General features: G+C 54.8%; 1 protein-coding gene across 1 annotated transcript; it reads right to left on the reverse strand.

Moving 5' to 3' along the window:
• Positions 1–1,803: 1,803 nt before the first annotated feature.
• On the reverse strand, positions 1,804–2,292 carry LOC147970900 (uncharacterized). The gene has a single exon (XM_087523710.1). The coding sequence runs from the start codon at positions 2,290–2,292 to the stop codon at positions 1,804–1,806; it is 489 nt and encodes a 162-aa protein (XP_087379836.1).
• Positions 2,293–25,491: the final 23,199 nt, after the last annotated feature.

The following is a 25,491-nucleotide window of genomic DNA, read 5'->3' on the forward strand; positions in this document are numbered from 1 at the left end:
AAAGATTAAAGAGGGGGATTCCTTTCCCGAGCGAGGTTGCGAGAGTCTAAGTAAGGCATTAGTGGTAAGGTTCATGTATGGCGTGAGTAGGATAACTTAGCTTGATGCGCTCGCGGCCCGTGGTGGGATCTTACATCGTGAGGGCGCACTTCTCTCAAGCTTTTGATCCTACGTGTGCTTCCTGCTCTGTAATTAACTAGCACAAGTCCCGCCAGGGGTGCGTGAAAATATTGACGCCCATTATATTTTGAAAAAACGCCTGCGCCACTAGGCCGCACCCCTCTCCCTGTATTCCCTTGTAAGGCTCACTGTCCCCTCTCTCTGCCCACCTATGCTCTACGTACTCAGGACCCAGCCCTCGAGCGGATCTTAGCCGCCACTGGTATGCCAGGTTGCGATGCCATGGACAAGGTCAGGGGGTGCGGGCTCGAGAGCCAGTAGGAGCTCCCGAGGCGCTATGCTCAAGAGCCCCCCGTTTAACATGCAAGCGGTTTGCGCGAAAAGGAATGCTTTCGTCTTGCGGGGGTTGTTAGGAAAGAGGGCTTTGGTCAATAGCCGAGGCAGGCAGACCGATTTACTTAGCCTTTGCAGGTCGAGCTGCCGCCCAGCCGAAGCCAAACCTCCTAAGGTGGTAGGGTTCGTCGAAGCTGCTCGAGGGCTTACCTCCTGAGATCTCTGCAAATTAGACATTTACGAAATACGAGAAGTGACGCGTGGTTGCTGATCTGCTCGTGACTATCCCGTGAGAAGACAAAGGCACTAAGGACCTGGTGAGGTGATGTGCACGGGGCCGACCTGTGAGCCGGAGTTCAGTCTCTTAGATTTATCAGCGCTGCTAGGACGGACCCGAGCACAGGCGCCGTGCCGGTAGCCCCCTCTCGTGGGAGGTTCAAGTGGAGAGGTGGCAACACGCGAAGCCCACAGTGGTGGCTCCAGGAGTTACATACCTCCAAGCGCAGGGTTAATAATCACAGTAGCTCATGAAAGCATGGCAGGTTCAGGCTACATGAATGAAATGACATGACCGTAGTGGCGGGCCCTGACAGCCTACGTATAATGCAGCCCGGGGGCGCCCTCAATCGAACAAACAAAAAGTCACCTGACACCGGTGTTGTAGGAGCGCAGAGGTATCTAAAGAAGCATGCCGTGTAGGTCACCCATCATGAGCTGAGCGGCTCCAGAGGCCTGGGGAGCTCATGAGCCCCTGGGGGCTCGTGTGGGTCTGGGGCCTCTTCAGACGCGATCACCAAACGCCTGGCTCGTGAGATGCCATAGCATGCGCCAAGCGCTAGTACGAGGCGCCCACGTTCAGCAGGTGGAACAACATGCATACGTAGTTGCAGGGGTAGCCCCGCTCCAGCTGACGGGCGACGGCCAGAAGAGGTCCTACGAAGCGGCCCTGTTAAGGCCCAAGATGTTGACGCAGACGCGCAGTCTGTCACGCATGCCAGGAGCGGCAGTTGCACCTGCAGGGGGTGCAGGGAGGCGCTCGCCATGCATGGCTTGCACCTCCTGAAGCTCCTCCATCTCCTTGGTGATGAACTCTCGTTCTCTGAGAGCCTTGCACCGTGCTCCTTGCTTGAGGGGGCGCGCATCGAGGCACACCTCCAAGTGGTGCCTGAGCACCTACCTCGTCATGCTGGTTAGGTCCGAGGCTCTCCTGATGGAAGCCACCGAGCCCATCCTAAGGGCGGCGCTGGGTGCGCCTTCCGATGCAGGAGGAAGTGGCGCCCCGATAGTAGGCACGGAGCCTGAGGCGCTGCCAGTAGGCTTCTCAGCCTTTGGACGGCTCTTGGGGAGGAGCTACTTCTTCGTGGGGGTGGCCTCGGGAGGCAGGATGCCACCCTTGTCATTAGAGTTCTTGGCCACTGCAGTACGGTAGGCATGCTCGAGGGAGCAGACTACATCCTTCTCATCGCATGCAACGGTGATGATGCCGCTACACCCTGGCATCTTAAGGATGTTGTAGCCATGATGAACGGACGCCATGAACTTGGGAAGGGCAAGGTACCCCAAGATGGTGTTGTACGGGAGGCCGATGTGGGCGACATCAAAATCAATGATCTCGGCGTGGTAGTTGTCGCGCTTGTCGAAGGTGACAGGAAGGCGCACTTGCCCCTGGGGGACGGTAGAGCCATCCGTCACTCTAGAGAACGGCCTAGTGGGCATGAGCTGATCATAGGGCACCTGAAGCCTCTTGAAGGTCTCAATGGAGAGCACATTGAGACCAGCACCGCCATCGATGAGGGTCTTGGTGACAGAGACGTTGCTGATGGTGGGCGTGCAGAGCATGGGAAGCACGCCAGCAGCGGCCGAACACTTGAGGTGATCCTTGGAGTCGAAGGTACTGGCATACTACGACCACCAGAGGGGATGTGCGACCTTGAGCCTCGGGAGGGCCGCCTTCACCTCATGTGAGAATTGCTTGAAGATGCGGTTTGAGGCAGGGGCCTGGGCACCACCGAGGATGCAAGCGATCACACGAGTCTCCTAGAAGGCCCCAGCCCTATCGTCATGATGGTTGTCGTTGTTCCTCCCTGGCAAGGGTTGCAGTTGTCCCAGCAGCCTCCACCACGCACTCCTCCACGGCCGAAGCCTCGGTCTCCTTGCTCAGGGCGGTGGCCCAGGCGCTCATCCCGGAGCGCCCTCAGCTCCTGGCAGTCAATGGTGTTGTGGGTGTGAAGATTGTGGAAGACACAGTACGGGATGTTATCCTTACCTGGCTCGTCGCGGTTGCGGCCGCGCTTCAACTCAGGCTCAGCTGCGAGAATGGTGGGGCCCTTGCGTTTCACCTGCTTGGCCTTCTTGTCTTCATAGTCAGTGTCAGAGTGCTTTAGGAGAGAGTGGTGACACTCTTCCGCCCTGGCGCATCTGTCTGCGATGTTGAACATCTCCAGTGCCATTGATAGGTCATTGTGGATAGCGAGTTCTTCACTCATCTTGATGTCGGTGACGCCCTCGGTCAACGCTGAGATAATGGCTTTGTTTGTGGCCTTCGAGATCTCGAGGCGAACGTTGGTGAAGCGCTGAATGTAGTTGCAAAGGGTCTCGCCCGGGTGCTACTTGACGCACCGCGGGTCGTTGACGGTGAGGGCGCGGTCGCTGGTGCCCTGGAAGTTGGCGATGAAACGCTCATGAATCTCATCGCAAGAGGAGATTGACCCCTCCGAGAGGTGCAGGAGCCAGGAGCGTGCACCATCATTGAGAGCCATGGGGATCCAGTTTGCCTTGACCTTGTCGTCGTTGTTCGCCGCCTTGATCCTCAGTGAGTACAGCTGGAGAAACTATGCAGGGTTAGGGGTGTCATTGTAGCGCGGGCGCAGGTCCGGCCTGAACTTGCCAAGCTAAAACGACGCGGCACAGCTCATGGGTGAAGGCACAACAGCCCGCCGTGCTCACGGGCATGGCTCGCGTGGGGGGGGGCATGGTGTTGGCGCCCGTGTGCCACAGCCTCTGGAGCCGCCCTATCTTGTTGCTGGCGTGGCGGAGCAGGGAGAACATGCACGTCGTATTGCGGATGCTACACCACCTGGCAGCTGGCCTCGTCCCGTGCCAGTGGCGGCACCCCACGAGGCCGGTCGCGCGGACACGCGTCGCGCCTGGACTAGACGTCGAAACTACACAGAGGAGGAGGGGGAGCAACATGAGCAACATCGCCCGCGCGGGAGGGCGGGGGATGAAGCGAGTGGGAGGGCGCCAGGGCCTCGCCGGTGGCATTGACGAGCTCGGTGATGCGACCTAGCCACATGTCATAACCTTTGATGGCGGGGCGGTAGCACAGCAGCTCGCGCGCCATGAGCAGCGCAGCCTTCGCGTTCGCCGGCCCGCTCTCACAACCCTAGAATAATGCTTGTAATTAGTGGCATTGCATCCATGCATCATCTTTAAATTTTGTTAAACTTGAAATGGGGATGTTCAAACCCTAGCACCAAATAGAATTCAACCCGGCTCAATTTGAAATCGTTTCAATGAACCCAAAATGCCATTCTGAAAAGTTCATCATTTTTTAATTGGTCCATAATCTCTGCCAAAAATGGTGCACATTTTTCTAGGTCACTCTGGATTTTTGAATTAAATCATTATGTATTTGAATTTGGGCATTTAACTACTATAATTATGGTAATTGCTCAAATAATTCTGGAACTAAAAGTGGGCTGTTGGAAATAATCCGAACAATGCCCACAAATATTTTCAGGATTTTTGAAAATGCTCTCGCATTTTTAATAAAGCCAAAACAACTGCAGAAATTAGAAAATGGAGAAACATAGTAAAACAGAGAGAGAAACTACCTGACTCACCTGGCGGCCCACCTGGCCGGCCCAACACTGTGCTGCCCCGTGCCAGTCATCCTGCTCCTCGTGCCAGAAGGACGAGCATGCGCGCGTGCCCGATAGTGCCACACCACCAAGGAGTTTGCCTGCGTCCCCAAGGCCAGCTCGACACTGCGGCCGAGCTCCTCGGTGCTGTCCTGATCTCTCAGACCTCTCATTCCTTCCCCTGCTCTCTTCCTCTCCCTCCATCGCCATGGCCGAGCGTCTCGCAGTGCGCCACCGACCACCACCGCGGCCACTGGCCACCCCATGCCCCGCCGACGTGCCAAGAAGCTCTGCCACGATGCCCTCTTCCTCCTCATCGAGATACACTTCTCCGGGAGCACTTCATCACCGTTCCGCCATCGTCTTCCTCCTCGGATCATCGGAGATCATCTCTGCCGTTCTGCCTGCACCGGACCTTCCCCGAGCTGCTGAGACCTCCGCCGGCCTCGCTGTTAGCTCCTCTGCCTCTTTCCCCCGCTCCCGTGCTCAGCTTCTCATTGTAGCCGTTGTTTGACCGAATCACACCACCGCCTGAGCTCCTCGCTGCCGTGGCCATGGTCACCCTAGCCTCCAACCGAGCTCACCCACGTGCCCGCCGTGCCTCGGAGGTGCCGTGGGAGCCAAGCACAAAACGCCACGGCCACCATAGCCTCGTTCCCGAGTGCGCCCGAACTCTGGCCGCCGCCTACGTCGCCGCCGCCGTCGTTTGGATCCTCCCCGGGGTGAGCTAAAGGCTCTGCTGGACGCGCACGAGCCCCAGCTACGCATAGGACCAAACCGCAGTCAATTTGGTCATCTGTGGGCAAACCCCAAGCCCCTCTGCCGTCTCGAGCTTCATCGGCGATGACCTGTGGGTCAACTCCGATGAGTTTGACCCCGGTTGACCGGGATTTGACCTCCCTAGGTCACTGACACGCGGGCCCGGCCCTGCTAATTAAACCAGGATAGTTTAGTTAGTAAATCACCGCGGGACCCACTTGTCAGTTTGACCTGGGCCGCTCCGTTGACCACTGACGTCAGCTTAATGTCATGCTGACGCAGTAAATCATTTACTGGATTTTGTTTAATTCTAAATAACCAGAAAAACTGAGAAAATGATTTGAACTTCAAAAATTCATACAAATTAAACCATAACACCAAATGAAATAAATTATATCTGAAAAATGATCAGAAAAATCCAATCTTTCCATATGTACCATTTTCATGCATGTTAGAACAACTTATGGCTGCTGTTTAAGACAAATCATATAAATGGCATATGAACATTAACATATGGAGTTTGAATTTGAATCTTGTGTTCAAACCAACTCCATTTAAATTGCTGCTAGTTGGAGTAGCTCAAATCACAGCATGTTGCCATGTCATGATCATGCATCATATTGTTACATTGCATTAATTGTGTTCTTTCTCTGTTGCCGGTGTTTGTCCCCTCTTAGTAGACATTGTTCCGATGATGTGTTCGATGACACCGATGAAGAGCTATACTATCGTCAGAAGTGCCAGGCAAGCAAAACCCACTTGTTCATTCTTATACAATCCCACTCTCTCGCTCCTGCTCTCTTTTACTGCATTAGGACAACAATGAATCAACTATTACATGCTGCGGTAGTTGAACCCCTTTCCTCGGCATGACCTGTCATTGCCACAGTAAAGAGATGAAACCCACTAGCATGATTAGGAGTTGTTTGAGCCCTGATGTGCCTACTCATTCATGCTTTTTTGTCATGCCTGCTACTGCTTAGAGTTGAGTCAGGTCTGATTCATCGGGGATGAATTGGAATGTGGTGAACGTGTCCTACTGCTGATAGCTAAGTGTGTGAACACAATTTGGTCAAGGTAGAGGTGAGAGGCCATGTGGGAGTACATGGTCGGTTGTCTCATTAAAGTCGTCCTCAGGAACTGAGTTCTGTGTTTATGATCCATGAACAGCTACTACCACACGTTGGGCACAGAAATATGACCCCGCTCAACTTATTAATCCCCCTGTCCTCTGTCTAGGAGTTGCAAGTAGTTTCTGGTGTTTGTAGTATGCTGGAGGCCGTGCGCAGTGCTGACCCGAGGGGTGGGCTGTGATGCGGTAGGCACATGGCACAGTGTACTGGGACGCCCGTTTGGTGCCTTGGAACCCTACCCACATCGTTCGGGGTCGTAGTGGAAACCTCGGTCGGACTCCCTGCGGATGGAACCTGAATAGGCGATAAACCTGGACTAGGGACTTGTGTGGTTAGTCAGGTCGTGGTCTACACCCACGTCTGCTTTCGCTTGAAGTCTGCCGAGCACATGTCGTGGGCATACGCTAAGTAGTGGAAACATGTGTGAAGAACTACACCCCTATAGGGTTATTAATGATCTATTGGAATAGCCGCGTCCGTGATAAAGGACTTCTGGGTTGCCTATACAGTTCATAGACAAGAGAAAGTGGATACTCTAAAATGCGCAAGATAAGTGTGAGTGCTATGGATGGCGTTTTCGTAGTGAGACGGGAGCGGATCCATAGTGGTGTATTGATTGGTGAATATGTGGACTCGTGTGCGCCACCTCAGAAGAGTTACTTGCGGTTGTAGTTCAGGATAGCCATTGAGTCAAAGTTGGCTTGCTGCAGTTAAACTCCACCACCCCTTTGTTGATACTGATGCATATGTAGCTAGTTCTCATGTAAGTCTTGTTGGGTACATTTGTACTCGCGTTTGCTTAATTTATGTTTTGCAGAGAGACTTCAGTCTCACTAGTAGTTCTGCATGGACTCCGACATTTAGCTTGTTACCTCAGCTACGATATTGCGCCCTCGGCTGGCTCTTGTAGATAGTCAAGCTTCTTAGCCTTTTTCATTTGTAGTTGTCTGTATTCATACAAGTTAAGCTTCCACATGTGCTTATTGTTTGTATGAATTGAATGCTAGGTCATCGGACCCATGTTTTTAATATCTGGCTCCTCGGAGCCTAATGAATAAATACTTAGAGTCATAGAGTTTTGTTGTGATGCCATCTTGTATTTGCACATATCGAGCATATTGTGTGTATGTTATTGAAATGCTTGGTATGTGTGGGATCCAACAACCTAGTTGTTTATTCTTGGTAGCCTCTCTTATGGGGAAATGTCTCCTAGTGCTTCCACTGAGCCATGGTAGCTTGCTACTACTCCAGAACACTTAGGCTCGCCATCATGTGTCCTTCTTCATTCTTGTGTCTGTCCCTTCGGGGAAATGTCACGCGTTGTTCCATGAAGTCCTTGTAACTTGCTACGACTTGGGTTCATACGTTGATGACCGACACGTTCGTTGTTGGGTCATGTATGCATGTCCCTGTAAGTTAGTGCCACTTTGGATTCATGACTAGTCATGTCGGCCCGGGTTCTCTGTCATATGGATGCTAGCGACATTATCATATACGTGAGCCAAAAGGCGCAAATGGTCCTGGGCCAGGTAAGGTGGCACCCGTGGGAATACCTTGCGTGAGGCCGCAAAGTGATATGATGTGTTACATGCTAGATCGGTGTGACTTAGGATCGGGGTCCTAACACCCGCGACACGCGTGGGTGGACAACACTATGGCGGGAGTGGGGGAAGGAGTGGCGGTGCGTCCATCACGCCGCACGGAGGGTTGCAACAAAGGATCCTACTGCTCATGAGCAGTAGGGATAGTTGTAGCATTAGCTACGGGTGGAGCGGAGCGGCGAGGAACATCGCTGCCCACAGGCGCCGTCTGGGCGATACGGCCAGCCCGGCGTTCTGCGTGAACTCAGCGTTCGTCAGCCATGGGAGCGATGAAGCAGAGGCAAAGTGCAGCCGGACATAGGATTTCGACATGCCCCTACTTGGCGCGCCAAATATCAGAATCAGGGCTCCGTGGACCCAACCAACGTTCGAACTCAGGGGCCTGTGCGAAGATCTAACCTAGCTGCTGCCTCTAGCTCATTGCTCTATGGCTTGGTCCCATGAGCTCACGCGAGTGGGGGAAGAGATGAACATAGAGATTTACCCAGGTTCGGGCCACCTTGTAGTGTAAAACCCTACTCCTACTTTGTGGTTGATTGGCCTCACGAAGGGTTTGAGGATGAACTAGTACAGTGTGCGAGCTGCCTCGGGAGAGCTCAATGGCCGAAGGATTCGATCCTCTCTATGGTCGAGACTAGCCTATACTTATACTAGGCCCGGTTCTCTTCCCTCATAGATTAGGCGAGAAGGAATACCACAGTGGCCAATTTTGAAGGGAGACAGTAGTACATATTATCCTGGCGAAAGGTGGTCTTCGCCTGCAAATTTTTTGGTTGTGATGAAGTGGTGGGCTCGACGATGACATTTGTCCTGGCGAGCTAGTGGTCTTGGTCTTGTTGCACCAGAATGGAAACCTTTGGGGGATCCCTTGGGAACGTGCATACGTCCTTGCCTTCTTAGCACAAAATAGGAAACTGTCCTGGACTGCGCCCGCTCGTACCCGCCTGGCCTTGGTCGTCATGCCTCACGTCACCGCGAGCCTCGTCAGGCTAGGTACCTACATAAAGATCTTTGCTCCTCTAGAGGCAGGCTCGGGGAGCCTCTCCTCGGGAGGTCTTGACGTCGCCCGCCACGCGAGGCCAGGGGCCCTCGCGAGGGTCTTGCCCATGTCGGCTTGGAGCTGGGCCGCACTGGGCCGTCAATGAAGTCACGCGCTGGGCCGCAGGCAGGCAGGTCTGGGTGCCCCCGATCCCAGAACGCCGACACAAAGCATCAACAGTTTTCTTAAGCAACCAAATAGCTCTCTTTAAGGGGCCTTTTCTACTGTTTGGTCCAACAAAGAGAGCAACAACATCACCATGTTGATTCTTGAACAACTTATAGTTGTCCAGAGAATCATCATCAGTATAATCATGTATGGGAGAGTTATATCCCGAAAGTAATGCTGGATCGAGTGTTTTGCTCTTTCTATGTACCCACATGGTGCAAGGATATCGATGAGGTTCCCAGTATGAACCATTTTCGTTCAGTTTTCTTTCGAAACCAATACCTTCCTTCCTGGGATTTTTGTGAACAATAGATTTCTTCAGAACGTCACAAAGGGTTTAGTGCCCTTTGAGAGATTTGAACATTCCTATCTGAAGAAGATCCTTCAACATAGCATTTCCATCAGAAACAGAACCATTTTCCTCGATCGAGGGGTTAGCACTCACAGAAGATTCAACATTTGTACCAACATTGGTTTGTTCAAGGCATTTTAAGCAGGGTGGAACAAACACTTCAGGTTTCTCCTTAAGCTGTTGAGTGAGAACAAAATTTTCCTTGACCAAATCCTCATGAGCCTCTCTCAGCACCTCGAGTTCCTGTTTCCTTTTCAGGTAATCATAGGTCAATCTTTCATGGTCGGTCGAGAGAAAATCAAGACGATTTGACAGTTCTTCCATTAGTGACTGTAGAGTGGAATACTCTTCGGCCAACAACTGATTTTTCTCCATCTCCTCAACCAACAACCCTTCAGACTTCTTGAGGGTTTACTCAATTTTCTCAAGACGGTTTTGTCGAATATTGGCAATTTTGATCAACTTAGCATGGTCATCCTCATCAAAAGAATATTGATCACTGGAGTGAACCTTGTGATGTTTGGAGGATACATTTTCTTTCAAGGCCTTGGCCATTAAGTAGTAGGCAGGAGTTTCTTCATTGCTTGACGGGTTCCCTAAGAAGTTTGTTGTAGGGGATGACGCATATGCTATGCCTGCCATGCGAGAGTCGGAATCCTCATCGGAATCAATAGCTTCTTCTAAGTCTGAGGATTCTTCTTCTTTTGAGTCCATTTCCTTGTCGATGTATGCCTTGGCCTTGTGAGAGTTATTCTTGTAGTTGGAGGAGGACTTAGGAGGATTCCTTGAAGAAGATCTTAACAAAGATTTTGAGGTGGAGTTGTCCTTCTTGAAGAATTTCTTCGTTTTCTTCTCATCATCGAAGTCATTGTTCCTGCTCTTGCTTTTGCTTCGATAGTTGCTAGAATCATATCTCCCACTAGCATGAATTTCAGCTTCCCATAGAGGGCAGTCCGAAATGAAGTGTCCAGGCTTTTTGAAGTTGAAACAGGTCTATTCTCCAGCAGGTTTTGATGAAGATTTTGAACCGCCAGAGTTGCTTGAACCTTTCTTCTGGAACTGACTCTTTCTGTTGAGTCGCTGGAATCTTTTGGTGATCAGTGCTAGATCCTTGCTGAGCCTATCTGGGAAATCTGAATCTTATTCAGCATTTCCATCGGAGGAAGAATCAGCCACAACCTTGAGAGCTTGATTTTTGCAATGAATGAAGACATAGAGATATCTTTTCTATTCTTCTTGTTCCTCGTGAGTGTTTAGTCTTTCCATGACATCAGCAGAGTTGAGAGTTTTGAAGTCATAACGCTCACGAATAATCAGGACAATGGTGTCAAGTGAAATGTAAAGTGGCCGGAGCAGTTTCTTCACAACTTCATGGTCAGTGATGTCTTTGGCGCCGAGACCTTGAAGCTCGTTTGCTATGTCACTAAGACGGTCAAAGGTTTGTTGATGGCTTTCATTTCCTATGTGCTTGAAGCGATTGAATTTCGCACGAAGAATATGGATTCGAGCTTCCTTCTGAGTTGAAACTCCTTCAGTGATCTTCTCAAGGACATCCCACAAATCCTTCGTAGTTTCACACTAGCGATATCGAAGAAATTGTGCCCAAGAGAGATGGCCACCAATTTCATCTTTGGCTTGAGCATCCATCTAAATGATTTTCTTCTCCTCGTCAGTTGGGACTTGAGGTATAGCAACGGTGAACCCAACTTGCACCACATTCCACATATCATGATCTATTTTGCGGTGACGGGTCTTCATCTTCTCCTTCCAGAAGGGATAGTCCATCCCATCGAAGATGGGAATCTTGAGGTGTGATTTGTAGCTCACTAAAGACATACTTAAACTCCAAAGCCGTTAGCCTAGAATGAGCAAAGTCAAGGAGTACCTTGCTCTGATACCAATTGAAGGAACGAAGTATGCCTACTAGAGGGGGTGAATGGGAGTTTTAAATTTTCTTTGGAAAACTCAAAACTCTCAAAACCAATCAACGGAAACAAATGAAAACCAAACTACAACGAGCTAAAACTAAGTACCTAAAGGAAACTAAGCATGCATCAAAACAAATCACATGATGGAAAACATATCGAATGAAAACATGAGTAATAGAGATAACCAGTGCCGCTCGATGGCAAAAGGGAATTTGTTCGACCAGTTCGTCCTTCTGCACAAGGACTATGTCTGGTTGGAGGGGCTGCGACTTAAGACGAAAGATGAACTCTCTTCACCCTATTCTCCTCGTCAATCGATTCGTCAGCCGATGGCGATTACTCGTGGTAGATACTTGAAGGCGATCTCTGAACCTTTACAGACTTCTTCTTCGAGAACCACAATCACTCTTGGTCTCTGAAGAAATTGACACCTAACCGTCTAGAGAGTTTGCAGCTCTCAAGAGTAATAGGCGGAGCATACTAGACTTAGATTCGAGTGATGCTAACCATGATCTAATTCTTCGTCTCTAGGGGTTTTTATCTCGGTGGATTTTAAACTTGAATCGCTTGGAGAGTGGGTTGCTCAACAATCTTCTCATAATCAAATGGAGCAGCCACCGGACAAAGCTGATGTGGGGTGGCTATTTATAGACGCAGCCTTCCTAGATGTGAAATGACCATTTTGGACACGCGGTCCATCCAATGACCAACCGACATGTTTTCAATGGCTAGATTTTGGAGCAACGGTAACATTACTTGAGGAACAAGTAATGCTAACTCCTCGTTCTAAGACAATTCTCTCGCAGCGAAGAAGATCACGGTCTCTTGCTGGCAAGTATTTGCTCGGAACACAAAGAGATTTCTCTCACAACTTTCATAGGATTTGGGTTTAGCATCAGAGAATCAAAGTTTTGAACACTACACCCTCTTAATAGTACAATGGTCCTATGACTCAATGAAAGAAGAAGAAGAAGAAGAAGAAGAATGAAATAAATGCTATGTCTTCACTCCATCTTCATTCTTCCTCGAACACAGTCATTTTATTCAAACAAACACTAAACCAATTGCTTGAACTTCAGCAATTTTTAGGGGTCACTCTTGTTCACATCATCTTCGGTGATAACCTTCGCTGCAGAGCAGGGAGATTGTATTCGTCGTTTGCATCAAAATCCTTGACATCTCAGGGACCTGTTACTCTATGCGCACTAGCAAACACATAAATCCCATACTGTTTATGTCAACAAACTCCAAAACACAAGGGGCCTATCATTGCACCAACATTAATTAATGTCAACATATCTCTTGTTGGACTGATGTTTTTATCTAGTGTATTTCAGACAAGTTCAACAATGGTGTGGAAAGGACAAGAGTAAATAGAACCCCTTCAAGGTGCTAAGGACATGCATTGGCTAAAGCTCAGGACTCTTCATTTCTATTTTAGTGATCCAAGATCACATTGAGTCCATAGGAAAGCCAATATGATTAAAAGGGGATGAGGTGTTGCTTAATGGCCTGCTTGCTCAAATGCTTAGTGATATTGCTCCAAAACCCTCAACCACTTTATCCATTCAAATATGTCAAAACCCTAAACTCCAACTCGGCCCCACCGATTCTTTCTATCTGGCGCCACCGAGTTCATTTGACATAGCCATAGCCAGAAACCCTAACAGTTCGGTCACACCGAGATGGCCTTGCCAACTCCCTGTTATCAGTTGCAATTATTTTGGTCTCACCGAAATAGCAATCGGTCTCACCGAGATGGCATGACCAATTCTCTGTTTCCCGGTTGCTTCACTTCGGTCTCACCGAGTTGATGCAATCGGCGCCACCAAGATGAGGTTTGCCCTAAGACCTAGCACATCGGTCCCACCGAGTTGTACTATTCGATCTCACCGAGATTGGTCAAATGTGTGTAATGGTTAGATTTTGTGTGGAGGCTATATACCCCTCCACCCTCTTCGCCATATGTGAGAGAGCCATCAGAACGTGCTTGCACTTCCACTACTCATTTTCTGAGAGAGAACTACCTACTCATGTGTTGAGACCAAGACATTCCAATCCAACCACAAGAATCTTGATCTCTAGCCTTCCCCAAGTCGCTTTCCACTCAAATCATCTTTCCACCATATCCAAATCTGTGAGAGAGAGAGTTGAGTGCCTAGCAGAATATCATGTGAAGCACAAGAGCAAGGAGTTCATCATCAACACACCATCTATTACCTTTTGGAGAGTGGTGTCTCCTAGATTGGTCAGGTGTCGCTTGGGAGCCTCCGTCAAGTTGTGGAGTTGAACCAAGAGGTTTGTAAGCGTATGGAGATCGCCTACTTCATGAAGATCTACCCGAGTGAGGCAAGTCCTTTGTGGGTGATGGCCATGGTGGGATAGACAAGGTTGCTTCTTCATGTACCCTTCGTGGGTAGAGCCCTTTGTGGACTCGCGCAACTCTTACCTTTCATGGGTTGAAGTTTCCATCAACGTGGATGTATGATAGCACCACCTATTGGAACCACGCCAAAAATCTTCGTGTCTTCATTGCGTTTGCACACTTCAATCCCATCCCTTCACTTCAATCTAAAAACTGTTACTTTTGCTTGTTAAGGGTCTAATCACCCCCCTCTAGACCCCTCTTATCGGTCTTTTCACGCACGGGCCCAACTTACCCCGTACGCATGGGCCCATCAGGATGGTCAGCCAAGAGCTGTTGTTTGGGCCTCCTCTTCGTCCCCCTCTCCCACATACATATATATTTCATACCTAGGGTCATGTTTAGGGTTGGCAATGTATTGGATAGACATTGAGAGAGGTTCGCACATATTTCCCCTCCTCTTGGAGATCAAGACCTCCAAGGAGTAGATCCAAGACCTCCTCTTTGGAGAAGACTATCATCAAGATCTCACCTCCTTAGGAGTGGGAAGAACCTTACCTTTGTGCTTGTTTTCTTGGATTATTCTTGTATACTTGTGGATCTCATGTGTTTGCTATTCTAGTGGATGTGTTATTGAGTTTTGTTTGTGTCGAATGTGGGGTTCCGGCAAACCCTTAATGTTCGAACACTGGGGTGCGTGCGAAGTCTTTTCCTCCCACCGATCTACTGTTGGTGTCCTCGGAACGGGGGTCCCCAGACTTGCCTGCCTGCGGCCCGCGGCGTGGCTAAGCCAGTAGGCCGTACGGCCCATCTTCACCAACAAAGCATCCAAGACCCTTGCAAGGGTCCAAGCCTCGTGAGGCGGACGACGCAACACCTCCTCGGGAGTAGCCTAGCTAGGAAGGCTCACGAGGAGCGGAGATATCAAGGCGGGGCAAACCTCACGAGACCCTCGTGACATGAGCCATGACGCACGGCACCAGGCGGGCGCCAGGCAGGCGCCAGCGCATAGCATCCTTGTTTCCTCTTTGGTGCTAAGGAGGCCAGCGCATGCGAAGAGTACGGAGGCATTAGGGAAAGGTTTATATATTGGTGCAACGAGACCAAGACCAGGAGGACGACAAGACGGAGGTCATCGTGGAGCCCAAGACGGTGTCACCACCAGAGCCTTTGGCAGGCGAAGACCACTTTTGTCAGGATAGCTTGTACTAGTTGTCCCCCTTTGAATTAGCCCGCCATTGTTGGCTCCCTTCCCGCTCGATATTTGGGAAGAGGACCAGGGCCAATTTAAATAGGACTAGCCACCACCTTAGTAGGGACGGATCGTTCAGACCATCCTCACACTCACAAGCTCACCGAGCTCAAGAACACCTGAACCTCAGGAGGCTGTTCTTCCTTTGTACTGTTCACCATCAGCCCTAGAGGCAATCCACCACCACCACACTGGAGTAGGGTATTACACCACAACGGTGGCCCAAACCAGTATAAATCTTTTGTCTTTCTGTGTTGCGAGTTCGTCGAGTTCGTCCACGAGATCTTAGTGAGATAGGGCGTCGATTGGTGGGAAGGAAAGACTTCGCGCGCACCCCAGTGTTCGAACCTTAAGGGTTTGCCGGAACCCCACATCCGACATTTGGCGCGCCGGGTAGGGGTGCGCCGGAGCTCCTCCTCCACCAGCCGGCTCGTCGATGCTCCTCAACCACGATGTCCGACGAATCAAGGGCCGGCTCTGACCGCTAGGCAGCCTGGCCAGCCCGGGCAGCGCCGCCTGCCCATGAAGGTCTCGACCCTGCACTCCAGGTGGCACGGGCGCCGCCAAACTCTGCCGGGCGCGGGCAGCACGGCCAGGCGTCGTCCACCCTCACCCCACAGCAGGTACGGGCCGCCGCAAGAGCGGCGAGCCATGCCGCAGCAACGGCACCATACTCATGATGGGAGCAAGCAAACATGCGGGCAGCGCTCACCGTGGCAAGGGAGCTGCTGCGGTGCAGACTGATGGAAAGCGGTCAGGACACACTGCTGGAGCGTGTTGCTGAGCTGCTGGATGCAGCGGCGTCAGGAGCACCACCCTTATGCTATCGACTTCCTCCCCAGGCCACCACAGGGGCGCGTGGCGAACATCACCACATCCGTGCGCCATCAACTACGCCCGGGGGCTTCATCAACATCATCACGGCCAGCGGCGTAGGGGTCTCCAACTCCCCCATGCCGCACGCGGCAGGCATGGGCACAAGCGTCGCTCCCCACGGTCCCAGCCGGATGTCGTGCTGTCATCCCCAGGGCACCACCATGGGCCGAGCAACATGGATTGTGGGGCACCACGGCGAGGTGTTCGGGGTGACGGCCCCGGAAGCCTACGTGCCCCGCATGATGGACCAAGGGTACGCACCAGAGGACGACCCAAGCTCGTTCATTGGATAAGCTTGGGGAGAGGGGGCGCTAGGAGTCGAAGCCTTCCAAGAACCAACGGAGAACCACAACGACCGCGCCGACAACGGCAACTACAGTGTACCGCTAATCTCTCAGGAACAAGCTTATGCTAACCATGGGCTGCAGATGAATCGGGTTGCAGCATCGATCGACGACCCAGGCACGGCGGTGCTCATTCTGACAAGGGAGACACGCTGGAGGCCGCCGGGAGGAAGCCAGGAGCAAGGCCCCTCCCCAAGGCACGCGAAACCAGGGGACACCTGGAGGTAGGCCCTCTGTCGGGGTGGCCTCCACAACCCTTCCCCTGGTAGAGGACCAGTGGTCGCCGAGGGAACCGTTGGCGTCCCCTTTCCCTCCTTTGTGTGGTCCTGGTGACCAGTCGGCCCAAAGGAGGTCGAGGGTGGCGCAAGGCAGGGCCCTCGACTGGCGATATGAAGCAAGGCCACTACCTATGAAGAAGGCCCGGTGCCTGTGAAGCTCTCCGCCCGTGACACTCTCACGTAATAATGAGTTGGGGCTGTACACGCCCCGGAGTCTTAGGAGTGCTGGCCTCAGGCCCTGGGGCTCCCTCCCACGCCTAGTGGAAGCACTTAGCTCCGCACTGGTGAGAAGACTTGAAGACATGAAGACTAGACTAGGTGCCAGACGCGGCCTTTTGATCTGGATCTCTCTTTCTGTGGCTTTGCTTTCTCGATCTGGACTTAAGTTGAAGCTGAATTTTTATCGATGCGCGCGGGGGGTGCCTTTTCTCGTTCGAGCCGTTTCTTGCCTTCTGGATCTCGTTTGGTTTGGGACTCTTGTCCATCGCCTTTTCCTTGCAAAGCTCCTCGCGAGCCAGACCGCGCAAAGCACGCGTTAACACCGCGCCAGGTGCTCACCTCTTACGGCCCCCCCTCAAACGGAGCGATAAGCACCGCAGGATTCTCAGGAACTCATCGCCTCATGACCCAGCCGTAAGCTGGCGCCGACTAAGGTAAACCACATCGGGGAGCTCACCCCCAACTTCATGAGCTCACAAAGACACATACCCACATTGCATAGGAAAGAAAAAAAATGCAATTTTCTTACACGAGGGGCTCCCCCTCTCAAAATGCTCTTACAAGTCTTCCAAGGGCCACGCCCGACTTTTGCGTGCAGGATGAAAGAACAGGCGAACATGGGATCAGCCAGATACCACTCGCTACTGTCGGATTTCGGGTTCCGGCAGACCCTTGAGGTTCAAACACTAGGGTGCGCGCGGAGATTTCGCCTTCTACCTACCTGCACCCCTCCGCCTTGCTAAGATCTAAGCTATGGAAAGAACAACACAAGAGACACGGGGTTTATACTGGTTCGGGCCACTGTTGTGGTGTAATACCCTACTCCAGTGTGTGGTGTGGTGGATTGCCTCTTGGGCTGATGATGATGAGCAATACGAGGAAGAACAGCCTCGCGAGGGTCTGTTCTTGGCTAGGGGATGAACTGCTAGGAGGAGCTCAGTCACCCTTATCTCTCTCTCTCTCTTCTCGATTCTCTCTCCGATTTTCCTCTTAGCTAGTTTCTCTCTTGGCTTCTAGATTCTCCCTTCTTGATTCCCATCTCCCCTGGGGGTGGCTAGTCCTATTTATTGGCAAAGGCCCTGGGCCTCTTCCCAAATATTGAGCGGGAAGGGCGCCAACAATTGGCCATTTTGAAGGGGAACATCTGGTACACTTATCCTGACTAAAGTTGGTCCTCGCCTGCCAAAGGCTCTGGTGGTGACGCTGGCTTGGGCTTCACAATGACTTCCTCCCTGCCGTTGGACTGGTATTGGTCTCGTTGCACCGAAACGGGTGCCTTTTCTTGATGCTCTCGCCTGCGCTTGCTCTCTTTGCACCAAAGAGGAAAGGAGGACACTGCGCGGGCTGGCGCCCGCCTGGCACCCTTGGTCGTCATGGCTTGCGTCACGGGCACCTCGTGAGGTACCCCGCCTTGATCTCTCCTCCTCCTCGCAAGCTAGCCTGATGAGGCCGTGCCTGAGGAAGCTCCGTGTCGTCTGCCCCGCGAGGCTTGGCCCCTCGCGAGGGTCTTGGGTCTGTGTTGATGAAGATGGGCCGTGCTGGGCCCCCCTTTGAGCCACGCCGCAGGCCGCAGGCAGGCAAGTCTGGGGACCCCCGTTCCCAGAACGCCGACAGTAGCCCCCGGGCCCAAGGCGCGCCCAGACATGGCCATGCAGGGAGGCGAAAGGGCAAGGGCGAAGCGCCGCGTGCCCTAACAGCCTGTGGCCTTGGGTGCCGCGTAGCGGTTGATTGGACGTGGGCGTCTCCACTTCCCCACGGCGCCTCGGCAACTACACGGATTGGACAAGTCCCTGCATGCAAAGCGGGTCATGATTACCTGCGATCGTGGAGGTCGGCGGTTGGCCTTCACCGGCCATAAGTACGGAACGGCGCGCGCCCTTCGAGTCCATCCCTTCTTGCTTCTCCTTCTTCCCGGTCCTTGCTCCGTCTTGCTGCGATGACTCCGATCCGCCGGTTCTCGACGGCAGAGAAGGGAAAGGCTCCCCTAGAGGGACTAGACCCGCTCCCGCCGAAGAAATGGCTCGCCCTCCGCGGCCGGGACGAGGGGGCCCATCAGATGGTGTCGAGGCCCTGGTGCGAGCGGCCAGCGCCGGGGTTCCCGCTTCCCTTGTACGCCCACATCGAGGGCTCTGAAGGAGTCGATCCTGATCGCCACGGGCGGCGCCGCCGTCGGCGCTGACGGGTCACGAAGGTGTGGGTCATCCCCCCTGGGGTCCACACCGAGGGCTCCTCCCGAGAGTTCGTGCTCCACGCCGCCATGCCTCCTCAGTCTTGGATTCGCCTTCCTCCCTTCTTCGCCTCCATCATCCCGCAGGGAGAACTCCTGGAGCTTTGGCTGCAGCACGCCGGCTGCAGCACCCTCGTGACCGAGGCAGAGGTCGCGGTCATTGCCCCGGGCGAGGTCTTCATGACTCGAGGCCGGAGCGAATCGCCCGGGTTTGCAGGACAAGAGGCGCCTTCGCGATCCACTTGGAGTACGATGGTGCTTCGGTGATGTTCTTCAAGGTCTTCGATGCGAATGGGCGCCGGCTGGAGTGCTGCCCCGGGAGAGGTGGTCGGGACCCTGCTACGGCGAGGACTGGGCCCGTCGACCGCTCCCTTGGCGGCTCCTCAGGCGGCGGAGGCGGCGGAGGTTCCAGCGACTCTGGCGAGCTCTTCGCGACTCCGGAGACGAGCGACGACAGCTACGAGCCCCCGAGCCGGCGCCGCTCCTGGAGCAGGGCGGGCTCGTCAGGCCGTCGCCGACTCTGATCTGGATGGGGTTGGCGCCGGTGCTTGATGGCCCACTATTGATGATGGCGTCTTTTGCAGGGGCACGTGTAGTTAGCGTCCTTTTAGGATCTGTTCCCTGCGAGGAATCAAAGACGCGTCCCGTGGGGGCTTGTAAGGTGCCTGTGATCCTGTTTTGTTAATATAACCCTTGTCGTGGAATTGTGCGAGTTGCTCATTCCGTCTTAGCTCAGTTCTCCCTTTCGAACCTCACGAGGGCTTGGTGCTCTGCGCCGACAGGTCCCAGTCCCAAGGCGGCTTCAGCCGTCGCTGGTATGCCAGGTCGCGATGCCGTGGTCAAGGCCAGGAGGTGAGCGACCCGGGGTCCGGTAAGAGCCCCTGAGTCGTGATGCTCAGGAGGTCCCCTTTGGCGCTCAAGCAGCCATCGTTCTGTGAGAAAGGAGAGCGGCGTCGCTAACACGGGATTGCATTAGGTGCGGGGATGGTGCCATGGTAGCTGGTGCTTCCGGGTGGTGACTTATCTCGAGAATCAGGGGCTGCTCTTTGGTGTCTCGCTGGGTCCATGCATCGGCAGGCGTGAGGTTGCTTGGCGAGGTCCTCGCGTGTCCCTCCCCTCTCGCCTTTGTTGCCCTTTATGCTCTACATCCTCGGGTCCCGGCCCTCGAGCGAGTCTCAGCCGTCGCTGGTATGCCAGGTCACGATGCCGTGGACAAGGCCAGATGGTGTGGGCTGGAGAGCCAGTAGGAGCCCTGAGTCGCGATGCTCAGGCACCCCCCTTTAACGTGCAAGCGGTTCACACGGATGAGAGTGAAGGAGACACCGCAAGGGCCTCGCCTGACGCAACTCCTTTAGGAGATCCTGTAGGCATATCATAGAAAGAATGAGGGGTTGCCATGACAATTGACAGTCAGCCGTTGGTTGCTTCCGAGGGGCGATGAGGCACTGAAGGCTTGACGAGGTGGCGCCATGTGGGGCTGCCGCGGCCAGAGCTCAGCCACTCAGGTTTGTCGGCGTTGCAGGGACGGACCCATGCACAAGCGTCGTGCCATTTGGGAGCAGCTCCGTCAGTTGGCGTCAGTTGAGCGGGCAACTAGGTCAAACACATTAGCCGCGAAGGAGTGGATTCATTCAAATAGATGCTGGGAAGACGGACACCACTAGGTCAGGCCCGAGCGACTTGGGGATGATGCAGCCCGTGGGGCGACCCCAACAAAGTAAGCTAACAACATGAAATAAAAGGGATACATGCCGCAGGGACGGACCCACGTGGCCTGGGAATAATGCAGCCCAGGGGGGCGCTCCCAGCTGGAAATGAAACTTGAAAGATGTCACCTGATGATGTTGAGGACGAAGGAGTGTTGGTGTACCAGACTTGGTGGGCTGCGGAAGCCGATCCTCACGAGCCCCCAGGCCCAGGGGCCTCGGGAGGCTCCGGAGGCGCTGGTGGCTCCTCGCGGACCATCTCCATCTCCGCCAGGGCTGTGGAACGCCTAGCCTCTTGAGCCTCCATGATACCCCTCATGAGGCACTGGTACATGGCAGCCACATTCGGCAAGCCGTAAGGCATGCGAACGTAGCTGTGGGGTGGACCTCCGCAGCGCCCCACTCGCGAGGGCCAGAGGCGCTCTAGAGAGGCGACTTGATTGAGCCCTGGTATGTCGATGCAGACGCGCAGCCCACCAACCTCGCCTGGATGGGGAGCCACAGCTGGTAGGCGGCCGCCGCCTTTCATGACTCTTGACTCATGTAGCTCCTGAATGGCCTTGCTGACGAACTCCTCAGGGTCTAGCTCTCCATGCCTTACTCCTTCTTGAGGGAAACATGCTTCGAAACACGCCTCCATGTGGTGCCCAAGCGCCTCCCTCGTGACCTTAGCCAAGTCGGTGGCCCTCCAGGGGAGAGCCCCCGAGCCCTGCCTGAGGAGGGCGCCGGGCGCGCTTTCCTATGCGATGGAAGGAGGTTCCCATTGGGCAGGCACGGGCCCTGAGGGGCCTGCCTCCTGAGGGGCCGGGCCGGACGATGTCTTCTTCTTCTTGGGGGCGGTCTCAGGAAGCCTCCTGCTTCCGCCATCCGGGTCTTCTAGTGATGTGGCCTGAAAGGCTCATTCCAGCGAACACACCGTGTCCTTCTCTTCATAGGGCACCGTGATGACTCCGCCACTTCCTGGCATTTTGAGGACGTTGTAGCCATGGTGAGTTACACCCATGAACTTGGCCAGCGTTGGGTACCCAAGGATGGCGTTGTACGGCAGGTGAATGTGAGCGACGTCGAAGTCGATGAGCTCGGTGTGGTAGTTGTCGCGTGCCCCGAAGGTGACAGGGAGGCGGACCTGCCCAATCAGGACCGTGGAGCCGTCGGTGACTCCGGAAAAAGGCTTGGTTGGCTGAAGCTGGCTGTAGGGCACTTGGAGATTGTTGAATGTTTCCACGGACAGGACATTGAGTCCTGCCCCGCCATCGATGAGGGTCTTGGTGACCACCATGTTGCTGATGATTGGGGAACAAAGCATTGGGAGGACTCCGGCTGTAGCCGCACACTTGAGCTGATCTGCTGAGCTGAACGTGATGGTGCACGCCGACCACCTGAGACGGCTCGTGGCTTCGAGCTTGGGGGGACTGCATTCACTTCGCGGGCGAACTGCTTGAAGATGCGTTGAGAGGCTGGGGCTTGAGCCCTGCCCAGGATGCAGGCGATCGCGCGCGGCTCCTGGAAACCCCCAGCCCCCTCGTCCTGATGGCGGTCCTCGTTTCTCCTTGGCTGCAGCGGCAGCGGAGGGAGGCCTGCGTTGCCTTGTGGGCGATCCTCGCGAGGCTGATCCCTCCAGTCTCCCTCGCGAGGCGGGTCTTGCCAGCGATCCTCGCAAGGGATATCGCGCCACCCTTGGCGTGGGCAGCGGTGTTACCAGCGTCCTGCGTTCCTTCCTCCTCCTCAACCGTAGCCCCGGTCACCGCGGTCGGGGCGACGGCCGATCCTCCCTTCTCGCACGGCTCGGAGATCTTGACATTCGTTGGTGTTGTGGGTGTGGAGATCGTGGTACACACAGTACCAATTGCCCTTGGAAGATTCGGGCTGATCTCTGCCCCGCTTGGTGTCTGGTTCTGCCGCGAGCACGGCAGCCCCCTTGCACTTCACATCCTTGGCCTTGGGCTTCTTCTCTTCTGGGTTTGCGGCAGGTAGCTCGAGGAGGGAGAGACGCCCTTCCTCAGCCCTGGCGCACTTGGTTGCCAAGTTGAACAGCTCCAAGGAAGTGCACAGGTCTTCATGCATCGCTAGCTCCTCCTTCATCTTGACATCACGCACGCCGTTGGAGAAGGCTGAGATGATGGCCTCCTCGGTCACCTTGCGAATCTTGAGGCGTGCGTTGTTGAAGCGTTGGATGTACTTCTGCAGGGTCTCTCCGGGTTGTTGCTTGATGCGGCGCATGTCGCTCATGGCGGGTGGCCGGTCGCGAGTACCTTGGAAGTTGGCGATGAAGCGGGGGCGCATCTCGTCCCAGGAGGAGATCGTGCCTGGAGCCAGGTTCAGGAGCCGGGTACGGGCCCCGTCCTTGAGCGCCATGGGAAACCAGTTCGCCATAACCTTCTCGTCTCCGTTGGCAGCTTCGATGCCCAGCTCATCGAGCTGGAGGAACTTCGCAGGGTCGGCCGTGCCGTCGTAACGAGGAGGCAGGTCTGGCTTGAACTTGCCGGGCCACGCGACGCTGCGTAGCTCGATGGTGAAGGCACGGCAGCCTGCTGTGGCCACGGGAGGCCTTGGGTGACGGAGAGCTTGGTCTTGCATGTCCCCACGCGCTGCAGCTGGGAGCAGCACGGGGTCTTGACGTGCGGGAGCAGGAGCATGGTCGCGACGTGCTGGAGCAGGGAGCGCCCGGGCAGCTTCTTGCGGGCGAGGGACTTCTTGGCAGCTCTGCTCTTGCCGCGCTGGCACCTGACGGAGCGGGTTCCGCCCAGGGGCCACGCGCCTTGGAGCCATGGTGCCTTCTCGAGGAGGAGGCGGCTGGGGCGCCGCCGGAGCTTCGTCGCCCGCGCGGGCGGGGTGCGGTGCAGCGGAACGGACGGCGCAGGAGAGCCCCCTGCGGCGCGGACGAGCTCGGCGACGCGGTCGAGCCATTCTTCATAGACGTCGTCGACGGGACGGTAGCGTAGGAGCTCGTTTGCCGCGATGAGCGCAGCTCGAGCCTCCATGGGTGCACGGAGCGCGCGGGACGAACAACCAGCTGGGGTGAGCGAGGGAGTAGCGGTGCGACCGTCTTGCCGCACGGACGGATGCTAAGACGACGCTTGCTGCTCGTCCCCCGCTGGGCCGGTGGCAGCGTTGACGGCAGGTGACGGGGAACGACGAGGACGCCCGCCGACAGGAGCCGTCTGGGCGATGCGGGAAGCGAGAGCGGCCCCACGCTCGGCGCGGGCCCGACGAGCGTTAGACATGGACGCGATGGTCGGAGGAGAACGGGGTGGTGGAAGACGAATTCCGGCGCACCCCTACCTGGCGCGCCAAATGTCGGATTTCGGGTTCCGGCAGACCCTTGAGGTTCGAACACTGTGGTGCGCGCGGAGATTTCTCCTTCTACCTACCTGCACCCCTCCGCCTCGCTAAGATCTAAGCTATGGAAAGAACAGCACAAGAGACACATGGTTTATACTGGTTCGGGCCATCGTTGTGGTGTAATACCCTACTCCAGTGTGTGGTGTGGTGGATTGCCTCTTGGGCTAATGATGATGAGCAATACAAGGAAGAACAGCCTCACGACGGTCTGTTCTTGGCTGGGGGGATGAACTGCTAGGAGGAGCTCAGTCACCCTTCTCTCTCTCTCTCTTCTCAATTCTCTCTCCGATTTTCCTCTTAGCTAGTTTCTCTCTTGGCTTCTAGATTCTCCCTTCTTGATTCCCATCTCCCCTGGGGGTGGCTAGTCCTATTTATTGGCAAAGGCCCTGGGCCTCTTCCCAAATATTGAGCGGGAAGGGCGCCAACAATTGGCCATTTTGAAGGGGAACATCTGGTACACTTATCCTGACTAAAGTTGGTCCTCGCCTGCCAAAGGCTCTGGTGGTGACACTGGCTTGGGCTCCACAATGACTTCCTCCCTGCCGTTGGATTGGTCTTGGTCTCATTGCACCGAAACGGGTGCCTTTGCTTGATGCTCTCGCCTGTGCTTGCTCCCTTTGCACCAAAGAGGAAAGGAGGACACTGCGCGGGCTGGCATCCGCCTGGCACCCTTGGTCGTCATGGCTTGCGTCACAGGCACCTCGTGAGGTACCCCGCCTTGATCTCTCCGCCTCCTCGCGAGCCAGCCTGATGAGGCCGTGCCTGAGGAAGCTATGTGTCGTCCGCCCCGCGAGGCTTGGCCCCTCGCGAGGGTCTTGGGTCTGTGTTGATGAAGATGGGCCGTGCTGGGCCCCCCTTTGAGCCACGCCGCAGGCCGCAGGCAGGCAAGTCTGGGGACCCCGTTCCCAGAATGCCGACAGTTACATCACCCGCGGACACACCACTCGCGTCTTCATCATCTTCGTCGGAATCGCCGCCACCGTCGGCGACGCCCCCGTCACTGTCGGCAACGCCCCCGTCGCCGTCATCGACCACGTCACCTTCATCCGCGACGACCACCACCATGTCATCCTCCAAGGTGAAGGCCCTGACCAACGCGTCGACATGGTCCTCTACCCAACGCGCCAGGTTGCCCCGGAAGGCCGTGGGTACGGGGGTAATGGCGGCGTCAAAGTCAAAGTTGGGGTCGACATTCAAAAGATGACTGAAGACACGGGAGAAGGCGCGCTGAAGCAGGCCATGACCCCTCTCTTCCACAAGCTGCCGAGCTCTGGCAGATTGAGCCTCCAGGCGCGTCACCACCTCGGTGAAGAAGATCATGTGGCTGGTGTAGTCGTTCGAGTGAGGGGTCGGGGCGTTCTCGTCGTAGATGTAACCCAAGTCGGTGTTAGCCCTGTTCCGAAGGTCTTGAAGCATAGGGGCATGCTCGCGCTCCAGCGTTCGGCGCTGGAGCACTTCCTCCCTGTTTTGCCGAGCGACGGCCTCGGCGTCGTCAACTCGCCTCTGGAGGGAAAGCAGCTCGGCGCGGGCAGAGGCCAAGTCCGCCTGCGCCGTAACCAGGGCGGTGGTTGTGGCCTCCACACGCC

The sequence above is a fragment of the Triticum urartu genome, chromosome 5A (genome assembly GCF_056163025.1).
Source record: "Triticum urartu cultivar PI428250 chromosome 5A, HENAU_Tu73, whole genome shotgun sequence".
In the NCBI taxonomy this organism is placed as follows: Eukaryota; Viridiplantae; Streptophyta; class Magnoliopsida; order Poales; family Poaceae; genus Triticum; species Triticum urartu.